This window comes from Schistocerca gregaria, chromosome 10 (assembly GCF_023897955.1).
Source record: "Schistocerca gregaria isolate iqSchGreg1 chromosome 10, iqSchGreg1.2, whole genome shotgun sequence".
In the NCBI taxonomy this organism is placed as follows: domain Eukaryota; kingdom Metazoa; phylum Arthropoda; class Insecta; order Orthoptera; family Acrididae; genus Schistocerca; species Schistocerca gregaria.
This window is the reverse complement of record NC_064929.1, coordinates 203,758,099-203,771,077: the sequence shown is the minus strand read 5'-3', so window position 1 is coordinate 203,771,077 and position 12,979 is coordinate 203,758,099. Positions and strand designations below refer to the sequence as shown.

Below are 12,979 nucleotides of genomic sequence, written 5' to 3'. Positions count from 1 at the left end.
TGAGAATAATGTCAGATGTAGGAGATATAAATATAAAAAAACTTGTGTACTTTGCTTACTTTCATTCTATTATGTCATATGGGTTCATATTCTGGGGTAACTCATTAAACCGAGCATAAGTTTTTAGCGCGCAAAAACGTATAATAAGATTCATTTGTGGTGTAAATTCGTGAACATCATGTAGAAAGCTCTTCAAGGATACGAACCATTGCTTCTCAGTATGTTTATTCTTTAACGAAATTTGTTGCATGTGATACATGTCTATTTCCAACCAATAACTCAATACATGCTATCAATACTAGGAATAAGAAAAATCTATGTAAAGACCTGAAATCACTTACCTTGATCCAGAAAGTCGTCCAATTTCCTATAAAAGTCGTCCACATTTCCTATAAATTGCCAGCAACCATTAAAAACTTCGTTTCAGATAAAGCACCTTTTAAAAAGAGTTTAAAAGACTTTTTGATAGGCAGCTCCTACTACTCTATAAATGAATATCTTAACAGGGACAGTTAATCCAGCTGAAGTAAAACTGTTGGTTAGATTTTAGATTTGACAGCACTTGGTCACAAAAGTCAAGATCAGATTTTTGTGTATGATAAATTTATTGAAAGTGCGTAACTATATTTCATTCTGACAGTGTATTAATTCTGTATATATTAGCCGTTCCAGTTTACTGCAATATATTTACCTATTTTGACATCTCCTGACTAATGATCATGGCAGTGAGCAGTATATACAAATATTTTATGTTTTTTAATTATTCTAGTTTTACTTTGTTTCAAGACATTGTTGATTCTGTTCAGCTGTTATTCCAAGTCCTTTGCCACCTCATACACAATTACAGCATCATTGGCAAACACCAACTATCTATAACTATGTAATATTTTTTGTGTGTTCAGTAAAACTCCTCCTGGTCATACAGACTATATCTAACAACATGCCAGGGATACTAAACGATATGTGCAATTATCGAGTCGAGAACATCAAAATGCATATTTTGCATCCTAGAATTGCTTTCAGCAAGATCTTTCACATTACCACATAAAAATAGTCCCATAGGTACGCAGCAGCACAGACCCAATTGTTTGGAGGATGTTCATTTAAAAACGTCCAAACCCCCATACCCGAATGTTCAGGTGCCTGATCATGGTCAAAGAGGTAATCTGTGGAACTCAGATCTACCTGTGGCACCACTTATTGGTCAAGCACGTCTGTGTAATTGTTTGTTGAAAACTTTAGCTCAATGAAGAAAAATGAACCATACATGTTTCAGTGCTGACACCGCTTCAAACTTCAGACAGTTATGCTGATGCTCAAAAACACACACTCATAGGGAAAAATACTAATCTAACTTATTGGGACTTAGTTTGACGAGTTTTGTTGCTCAGCTACCGACCTGATTATAAAGCTTAAGGATTGATACTATGCAAGAAGTGTCACAATACTCACTTAACATCCATTCATATTCCATTATCGATGCAGTTATAACTGTTTTGCCCAGACTTAAGTTTTATTTATGTTGTAACATGTTTGATGTTACACAAATTAGGTAAATTCTTATTTTTAACTCTGGTGTTTTTGCAAAATCTGAATAATAATCTCGCAGCTTTACAGAGTCCGACAGAAAAATGTGTACACTCTTTGTCAGGCTCTATCGATATTGTCGTTCGATATGAGTTACGAGTGTGTTGCAGTATGGTCTTTGGCTCAACAAATGTTAGTACTTTCATCTCAGTATTGGGAAAATAAGATGGCTGGAACACGACTGACATTCTTGGAACGAAATTGTATTGTAAAGTGGTTTTTCAAGTTTGATAATGCCGCTGAAGTGAAATGTCAGTGGGGGCGGGCGTTTGAAACAGAACCGCCAACCCTTCTACAATTAAATGCATCAATGACAAGTTTGAATTGCGTGGAACGATTTGTGATATTCACAAAGGAAGGTCAGGAAGACAGCTTAGAGTGTTGCTTCCTCCGCTCTTGGGCTGGAAACGTTTGTTAATTCTCCACAGAAGTCTGCTACGCAATGTGTACATGAAGTGGGGGTTTGCAGAACAAGTGCACAAAGAATTCTGAAAGTTGAAAGTTTACTTTCCACGATTAATTCATGCGATTAATGACGACAACCCTGATCGCCGAATGCAAATGTGCGAATGGTATCAACAAATGTTTACTGATGACGAGCAATTTGTGACGAAGGTAGTGCGGAATGACGAGGCACAGTTTAATCTTAATGGCACTGTGAATCGGCATAACGGTATGTACTGGGCACCGGAAAAACGGCATGTTTATGTGGATAAAGCGGTCAATCTACCAAGGGTTCATGTGTGGTGTGGACTGTCATCTAGGGGCTTTTTAGGACCCTTTCTCTTTGGTGTTACTGTCACAGGCAAGTGTGCCTGACAATGTTACGCACATCAATTTTGCCTGGTGTACGTGCACTTTATGGAGCTGATGAAGAGGTCTTCCACTAACAGAACTGGCCGCCACCACATTACCACCTAGCCGTAAGAATTTTCCTGGATGTAAATTTTCCAAGCCATTGGATTGGACGAAGAGGGCTCATTGAGTTCCCTCCACTGTCACCAGATCCAACACCTATGGACCTTTACTTGTGGGGAGCCGTGAAAGATAACGTCTATCGACGTAAGCCACACATTTGGAGGAACTTCGCCAGGACATTTCAGCGACATGTGCAGCGACTTCCACTGTAACATTGACTGACATATTTGGGGCGCCCGTTCGTCGTTCTGTTAAGTGTATAGCAGCCAACGCTGAACATTTTGAACATTTAAAGTAACCATGTGCTAAGCTGAAGGTTCTACAACATATGCCATCAATTATTAAATGTAAAATGAATACATAAGTAATACTTTTCGTTCCTTAAAGTGTGTATACATTTTTCTGGCGGTTATGTATTTAAAAAAACACAAAACATGAAATGAAATATTCAAAATGGTGATCACATAGTTAAGTGATGTCGAAAATTTGACTTTCTGTAAGAACTTTAATGTAAGGAACTTTGAGTTGCAGTGGTTTGATTAATTGCTCTTTTGTATAAAGGAAGATTACAGAAAGTGCCCAACGATGTTTTTCTTGAATACTAAACCTCCACCCTCCCCTTGCTGTAGGCAGGTTCTTGAGGCCATGGCATTGGAATATTGACTTCTCCTGGTGTTAGGTGCCTTCTTCGTCAACATCTTTCTTATTTCATTGAATTTGGGTGGTGTATCCTCTTCAGGTTGACTTTCCCAGGTATTAGCTTTTCCGTTACAACAGCGGAAACTCTTTCAGTACAGAACCCAGATTGACGCAACCACATGAAGAATATTTCATCTTATCATGCTTGGATAGCTAAATGAGGCAGAAAAATAGATACTGTGGTCCAATTCCTCAGATGACCAATAAAATTTTGAAATTGGTGTTGTACAACCCCCATCAGTTTGCCACACAGATTTTGCAATAATTTACAAAATGTAAGGAATTCGTGAGTGAATTATTGACACTAATCAAAGGGTAAAAAATGAGAGCTAGTTTATGTGTTACAATCAACTTATCAGCACATTCGTAGAAATATAAAAGTAAAAATGTTTATAGTTAATGCCTTCTTGTATATTACGACTTGTTTCAAAAATGTAAAATTGTGTACTTTTACTCATAGGACTATTATAATTATGCCTGAAGGCTAATGCTAACTACATGAAAAGTAAATGTGATTTGAGTAAGAGCAGGAATAAATGTGCACATAACATACAGAGTGTTTCACTAAATGGGTTTCCCTCTGTGAGTTTGGAAGTAATAGGCGACGGAAATATGTATTGCGGAAGGTTAACGTAAGAAGCTTACACTGTCTGCCGAGCTATGAACATGTTGTTGTTGTTGTTGTCTTCAGTCCTGAGACTGGTTTGATGAAGCTCTCCATGCTACTCAATCCCGTGCAAGCTTCTTCATCTCCCAGTACCTATTGCAACCTACAGCCTTCTGAATCTGCTTAGTGTATTAATCTCTTGGTCTCCCTCTACGATTTTTACCCTCCACACTGCAGTCCAATAGTAAACAGGTAATCCCTTGATGCCTCAGTACATGTCTTACCAACCGGTCTTTTCTTCTTGTCAAGTTGTGTCACAAACACCTCTTCTCCCCAATTCTATTCAATACCTTCTCATTAGTTATGTGATCTACCCATCTAATCTTCAGCATTCTTCTGTAGCACCACATTTCGAAAGCTTCTATTCTCTTTTTGTATAGACTATTTATCGTCCGCATTTCACTTCCATACATGGCTACACTCCATAAAATACTTTCAGAAACGACTTCCTGACACTTAAATCTATACTCGATGTTAACAAATTTCTCTTCTTCAGAAACGCTTTCCTTGCCATTGCCAGTCTACATTTTATATCCTCTCTACTTCGGCCATCCTCAGTTATTTTGTTCCCCAAATAGCAAAACTCCTTTACTACTTTAAGTGTCTCATTTCCTAATCTAATTCCCTCAGCATCACTCGGCTCAATTCGACTACATTCTGTTATCCTCGTTTTGCTTTTGTTGATGTTCATCTCATATCTTCCTTTCCAGACACTGTCCATTCCGTTCAACTGCTCTTCCAAGTCCTTTGCTGTCTCTGACAGAAACTATGAACATAGTTTATTGTTTATTACACCAAGAGTTACAGCAAAAAGATTAAATTTTTTAAGTGGAATAATAGTTGTTTCTATTATGCACTGGAATCATTAACACCAGATGTGTATATATCAGTTTAAATTACATTCCTATCACTTTTAGTTTGGGAGCTAAAAACCTTCGAAGTTTCAGGGGCAGATACCACACACGCTGTGCAAAACGCAATGCGTCTTCTAAATGTGGTGCGGCCGAGTTGTAATGTCGCCGGCGTTACAGAGCGAGAAGCTTCCTCGATGTGCTATTAGACTGCCGAGTGTTGCCACACATGACCGTATACCTGACAGTTCGAGCCACATAAACAAATGGGGCTCTATATGCCACATCACATGAAGATGTCATACACGAACAACGAGTACGTTGAAATGTTGCTGGTGCTCGGCGAGTGATGACACGATGCGACTGAAGAAGCCATGGCGTATGCCATGAGTTATCCTAGGCGAAGAGCTCCGGCAGCCATTGCGTTCTTACATGCCGGCCAATGACTTCGGGAAACGAGCAGCTTGGTAACACGCTGCTGTAACAGATGAAGAACTGAAAGAAGTGAGGAGATGGAGGTGTTTGTTTTAGCTGCAGTACATCATGATCCTCATGTCAACTAATGAGCCATCGCTGCAGTCATTGGTGTCAGTCTCACATTTGTGTGGCATATAGTACACAGCCACAGGTTTCACCCGTACCGCCTGTCACCGACCCAGGAGCTGCATGGGAACGATTTCTGTGTGAGAGTTACATTCTGTGAATGGGTCATGCGTAATTTGACACTGGAGTCTTTACTAGGTTTTATGTTCTCTGATGAGTCCACATTCACAAATTATGGTGCAGTGAATCGCCATAGCGTGCACTACTGGGGTGCAGACAATCCTTGGTGGGTGCGACGTGTCTACCGTCAACGTAGGTGGTCTGTTAAAGTATGGTGTGGAATCCTTGGGGATGAAATCATCGGTCCACACTACTTCCCAGGTACACCAACAGATGAGTTGTATCGCACGTTTATAGTCGACAATTTGGGTGGTTTCCTTGAACATGTGTGTGTACACACGAGAGTCCATATGTGGACGCAGCAGAAAGGTCACCCAGCCCATTCTGCACGTGCTGTTGTGGAAGAACTAAACAATAGGGTTTGAAGGAAAGTGGTTAGGGCACCATGATGCTCATTCATGGACTGCAAGGTCGCCCAATTTAACACCATTAGATTCCTTTTTTTGGGGATATCTAAAGGATCGTGTTTGTGTCAGTGAGCCCACATCCCCAGAGGATCTAAAACGACGCATTGGGGACGCATGTTGCTCCACGACACCGGCGATGTTACATCTCGTCCGCAGATCCTTCAGAAGGCGCATTGCATTGTGCAGTCAGGAACATGGACACACATTTGAACATTTCACTTAAATCAACTTCCCACCGCCAGAACATCCATCATCCACCACACAGCCATGTATTATGTAGAGCATGTTGTATCTGCCCCTGAAACTTTCAAAGGTTGTAGCTCCCAAACTAAAAGCGATAGGAATGTAATTTAAACTGATGTAAGCACAGCTGGTGTTACTGATTCCAGTGCATGATAGAAACAACTATTGTTCCATATAAAAAATTGTATCTTTTTGCTGTAACTCTTTAGGTAATAACACAATAAACTATGTTCATAGCTCCGCAGACAGTGTAACATTTCTGATGGTTACCTACAACAATAAATATTTCTGTCACCTATTACTTCATGTCTCACAAAGGCAAACAAATTAAGTGAAACACTCTGTATATATATATATATATATATATATATATATATATATATATATATATATATATATATACAAATTAAGTGAAACACTCTGTATATAACACAATAAACTATGTTCATAGCTCCGCAGACAGTGTAACATGTCTGATGGTGACCTACAACAATAAATATTTCTGTCACCTATTACTTCATGTCTCACAAAGGCAAACAAATTAAGTGAAACACTCTGTATATATATATATATATATATATATATAAATTAAGTGAAACACTCTGTATATATATATATATATATATATATATATATATATAGAGTGTTTCACTTAATGTGTTTGCCTTTGTGAGATATGAAGTAATAGGTGACAGAAATATTTATTGTTGTAGGTCACCATCAGAAATGTTACACTGTCTGCAGAGCTATGAACATAGTTTATTGTGTTATTATCTATATATATATATATATATATATATATATATATATATATATATATATATATATATAATTTCTACTCGTTTGGGAGATTAAATTTTTAAGTAGATCTACATAAATCATGAACACACAAACTTATGGAAGAACATCAGTGTAGCTTACAAGACTAAGCAGCTTTCCTGAAAGCAACAGTGATTAAAGCAATAAATTAGTATACATGAAAAACTGCTATGTTTGTTGAAATCAAGCTATGCATTTTTCTCAATTTGTGTTCTTTATTCTTGCTAAAATGTTGAAGTAAGGTTTAAATTTGAAATTTTTATCCACTACATTCTAATTACATGACACTTTTATGCACAATGTATATTTTTACCACATATCAATAAATTCAGAAGACAAAATTTCAGTACACTGCATATTTTTGTTTGCAAGCATTTCAACTGATTAGCACTCCCCTGAGTTACTATGTCTGCGAAAAGCTTTGCTTTAGGGCTTTTCCCACTAATTCACAAGGTATGTCATCATCATACTCCTCTATTCTATCACACTGCATGTCATTAACTTCAGTTCCTTTACTATTACTGTTAATATTAGATACACTTTCAGCTGGTTTAATGGTCACGTCAAATTTGTGATCATTCTGCTCATGGCTACTATTTTGAAACTGAATCTCTACATTACTTAAATTTTGGTTACTATTACTCATATTTTCATTAAAATAGTTATAAAACCTCTTTTTATACTTTTTCCACCACCCTGGATACAGTTACCTTCTTATCGTAGTCAGTCTTTCTCAAAAGGACTTAATAAGAAATTTTCCTAAATTCGTCCAGATACTGTAAAGAAACCTTTCACCTTCTCGCATACCAACATCTGAATGTACACATTGTGAACGTTGCCCAGTATTTAAATGATTTTCACCTCCATTGCTATCAGAAACATGATCTCAGTTGGGCATGTTAATTTGATAAACGTCAAATAACACACATTTCCTTAGAATCCCCCACAGAATCTAACAGCTTTACAATGTCTGAGACATCATTTTCTTCATCTCCTAACATTATCTCTTCACTGAACGACCATAATAACCCACTTCTTCTTCATCTTCAACTGTGACCTCTTCAGCATCTTTATTTGCCAAATTACCTTTCAGAAAAGCGTTAGTTAAATTTTTGTCTACTTTGTTCTCAGCTTTCTGCTCAAATATAACTAATTCTCTATAGTCCTCACCTTCTAGTCCACCATCAAATTCTTGACTGAACAACTCATGCAACTCTCCCATCTTTCAAACAATAGTCATCACATTTCGTTTCTTTACTGCTTTAATCGCTTAAGTGTTCTTTCCAACACTTCTCCAATAGTTTTCATCAGTGGTAACTGTATACATTTGAAAGATATTCACTACACTGGCATCATCATAATTCTGATTTTAACATTGATCACTGTCAGTGGTCCCTGCGTTATCACATCAAACTCTCACATTATAGACCACCAGCGGATAGTCTTGAGTTTTACTAGGCCATTCTTTGCACCATTAAGTTTGAAAGGTTGTTGTGGCTGACAGTACTCTTGCCATTGTATATCTCTATTTTCAAACACTTATACTATTCTATCTAAAATCTAGTCCTGGTTACCTCACATCTGTTCTCTCTCTGACTGGGAATTTCTGTAATTATTGCCACCCCTTCTACCTTGGTTATTATTATTGCTGTGATGACTGATATTTCCCAAGTTAGGTCTCCCACAGTCAAAGTTTTGTGTATGTGTTCTCTCACAGATCGCTTATTCAATTTCTCTACATGCCTAAGGTATTGGTCAACAGAATCATCACAGGTGTAAACCAAGCCATAATCAGTCCTTTCAGGTAACCTCCTCTGGCTACCAGTCTGATTATAAAGTGATAGGATCAGTATCATGTAAAAAGTGTTACAAGGTACAATGAAGGGTCCAATTCCGACAAGCAGATGGGCGTGACTGCAGTGGACTTTACTAGACTGGGTCACATCTGTGTGCCTGTCCTCACTGTTGTGAGCAATTTGCTCCACATCACATTCTGCATGCATCCCTGATGGCGATTGTCAATCACGATTTGTAGTACCTCTGAGCCTCTATCGATTTTGCACATTGACAGGGATATTAAAAATACCAGTTATATAAACTATGCATTCCTGAACATTCAATTTTGTATTTTTTGAACTATAGTACTATAGTACTAATTTCCAAAAACTGTTTACTTGCTATATATTCTCCAATGATGCCCTCACATGATGGGCAGTACAAAAAAATACTAGTAGACTGTAGCAGCAAAGTTAATGTTTTTACCAGTTTATCTTAAAAATCATGACGAGCCAATATCTTTCTTCTAATTTCAGCTATGCTATGGAGATGCATATGGTATTTTCAAGAAAAGCAGCACGTGGCAAGGAGAATTCCTATAGGGAACATGGTGATGCAGCAGTACTGGCGGTCTTCCTGGAGGTATAACAGTATCCAATTAGGTGTGGTGTTCTGGTGTTATTTCTACAGATCCATAGTGAGGTGATGCTCACCAACATAGAACATCATAAATGTACAAATCTATTTTTATTCAAAGATCATCAAAAAGCTTGCACACACACACACACACACACACACACACACACACAGACACACACACACACACACACACACACATACACACACACACACACACACACACACACACACACACACACAACTAAATTTGTCACAGTGATAGTGTGATTAGATTTGAGAACATATAAATGTTTCCATTATGTAAAAAAAATACATTGATAATCAGCCTCATAAATTGTATATTATTATCCAGGTTGGTCATAGAGGTCGGTGGGGGGTGGTAGCTGATATGGAGGTCCAAGAGAAGGAGCAAGGGAAGCAGAAACAGATAAACCTTGGCAGGTATCAGAAGCTGTGGGGTAGAAGGGAGGGCAGTAAGAGGGTAAAGTACATCAGTTAGATGTGGAACAAAAGTGTATCTATCAGGTGACGTAACATTTGTATATCCATTTTGTAAAAAGTTGTGGGAGTTGCTTTTCTCTAAGCTCCACTTGATATTTGAGTAACTTACTGCTTTTCTGTTCAGGTAACTGTAAATATTCATTTCTAGTGAGATGTTCATTAATGGTCCCTTAGGAATAGAATATGGAGTAGGTATGAAAATCCATGGAGAAGAAATAAAAACTTTGAGGTTTGCCGATGACATTGTAATTTTATCAGAGACAGCAAAGAACTTGGAAGAGCAGTTGAACGGAATGGACGGTGTCTTGAAAGGAGGATGTAAGATGAACATCAACAACAGCAAAACGAGGATAATGGAATGTAGTTGAATTAAGTCAGGCGATGCTGAGGGAATTACATTAGGAAATGAGACACTTAAAGTAGTAAAGGAGTTTTGCTATTTGGGGAGCAAAATAATTGATGATGGTCGAAGTAGAGAGGATGTAGATTGGAAATGGCAAGGAAAGCGTTTATGAAGAAAAGAAATTTGCAAACATCGAGTATAGATTTAAGTGTCAGGAAGTCGTTTCTGAAAGTATTTTATGGAGTGTAGCCATCCATGTATGGAAGTGAAACGCGGGCGATAAATAGTTTGGACAAGAAGAGAATAGAAGCTTTCGAAATATGGTGCTACAGAAGAATGCTGAAGATTACATGGGTAGATCACATAATTAATGAGGAGGTATTGAATAGAATTGGGGAGAAGAGGAGTTTGTGGCAGAACTTGACTAGAAGAAGGGACTGGTTGGTAGGACATGTTCTGAGGCATCAAGGGATCACTAATTTAGTATTGGAGGGCAGTGTGGAGGGCAAAAATCGTAGAGGGAGACCAAGAGATGCATACATTAAGCAGATTCAGAAGGATGTAGGTTGCAGTAGGTACTGGGATATGAAGAAGCTTGCACAGGATTGAGTAGCATGGAGAGCTGCATCAAACGAGTCTCGCGACTGAAGACCACAACAACAACAACAGGAATAAAATATAAAAGTTCATGATTACTTCCCATCTCTTGTATCATATGCTCATTTTAAATAATGTTATTCCCAAAGGTAACTTTAGCTGTACCTACAGAATGTTCTTCAAACTTTGTGTCCCATTTGCTCAGTATGAAAACTGCCAGACTCATTGTAAGACATTTTGTAAAGAACTGCAGTTAAAAACCTTTCTACGAAATAAACTCGATGTGAAATCATGTTATATAAATATTTAAAAAAATAACTCTGTGAATCCTAGGTTCACATGAAAAAATGAATTTAGTTAGGATTGTAGAAAACACTCATTCGACTTCACCGATTTTCGAAATCAGTCAGCTTAATTTTTTTTTGCTAATGGAAGTGTATTATTTATCACAAAGGAAGATAGTTACCGAAATTTTATTTTTCAAATATATGCAAAAATGTAACCATGGAAGGGTTAAATACACTCGATTTACTATTTTAAGTTTCAGATCCACGAGGAAATTATGAATGTACGAGTGATCTTATCACTTACTGCCACAAAGTACCACCAAGATGAGGATGTAAAGAATAGATTTAAATGCCACAAGAGGGTAACATAAGCCAACTGAACAGATCAGTTTTGTGGACTTCTCCCAATATTGAGACCCTCGATGTAGACTCTCATAACAGCATGTTTCATACAAATCCTTGGTGGGTTTGTGAGCTTGGAACATGGTTTACTTCCCCTCAGTTATGAAACTACTACCTTTTTCGCAGTTGATGCTTTTGAGAAAAAAACATGTTCCACATATCTTCACAAATCACTCAGCATTATAGACACATCTCTTTCTACCAAGAAAAACAAGCAGCCGAAAGCTGACTGCTGCAAAGTAGTATCGAACAATGTGTCTGGGACGGTAAGTGGTAACGGAAATGTTATTTACAACACTGACCTACTTTGAGATACTGCGTTCTTGCAGCCCAGCTGCACATTCACAATGTGTTAAGCTTGCCTGCCTTCATATGAGAGGCAGTTGTTTTTAAGCTGCACTCCCATGTGCCCATGTAATTGAACCTTGCATGAATACAATAGCAACTCTGAAAAAGGTTGGAACGCCGATAAAGAAAGAAGAAACTAACCCGGTAAAATCAAATATATTACTGAGGGCAGTTCTCCTGCAATTAAGTTGGTGTACAGACGTTACAACACTTATGCAAAGCTGACAGTATCACTCATCAGCATTGAGGGAGCTTGCAAGACTAAAACCAAATACGATTGAGAAGATAATCCCTCCGTATCAAATTAGTTACTAGTAGCTTAAACCACTTTGCTGCCCTGCCACCAAAAATAAACATGGACCACCAGGATAGTTTTAAAATCAGCATACAATAAGTCACACGATTAGATGGCAATCAGCGACAATCTACAGCAACTCTGAGCTACTACACAATCACATATTAGCAACATCCAACTTACTGGTATTGGGTTGACTGACAACATACACACATCAACAACAGTTTTGGATCATCCCTTATTTCGGAATTCAAGGCATAAAAACAAAAACTGACTCTCAGGTACGTGTATATATTCGTTCACAGTGTTACAGATCACCGAACGAAAAAAAACAAAAGTCATTTATATAACGACAAAATCGTAGGATTCACATGGGGGGTTGTGTCCTCGGAGTCTTCAACCCCACTCGTGGTAATTGCGTTTGTTTCCAAAAAACGTCAATATTGACCTTCCGATCACAGTAGCAAGACACCTGTAGGACATCCCAGGGTGATGCAACACTGTAGCTGATGTGTGTTGATGCATTTTAAGCTTTGTTCAGTAAACCTATCGCTGTTTAAGTTTATAGGTATTGTAATCATCAAAAATATAGTTTGAAGCTTTTATTTACAATCAGACATATTTAACGTCAAATGAACACATACAGAGCTTATGATGTGACTAAAGTGAAACTGCCATCTGACCTACCCTGATCACCCAAGACATTATGACCATTACCCACTGCGACGTCGGATGCTACTTGAAGGCACTGTGGGCACATGACACAGTAACAGATGTATCTAAGCGGAGCAGACACGGATGGGGGGATCACCGTAGCAAAGATATGGGCTGCAAATGGAGAAACCCATTGAGATAAGCGACTTTGGCTAAGGGCAGA

General features: G+C 38.0%; 1 protein-coding gene across 4 annotated transcripts in view; it reads left to right on the top strand.

Annotated features, from left to right (window-relative positions):
* LOC126293649 (carbonic anhydrase 1-like) overlaps positions 1-12,979 on the top strand; it is a 133,913-nt gene that overhangs the window by 70,988 nt on the left and 49,946 nt on the right. For all 4 annotated transcript variants that reach the window (XM_049986930.1, XM_049986928.1, XM_049986931.1 and 1 more), the window contains one exon: positions 9,227-9,332. In XM_049986930.1, coding sequence (XP_049842887.1) covers positions 9,227-9,332 — 106 coding nt within the window. The remainder of the gene's footprint in view (positions 1-9,226; positions 9,333-12,979) is intronic.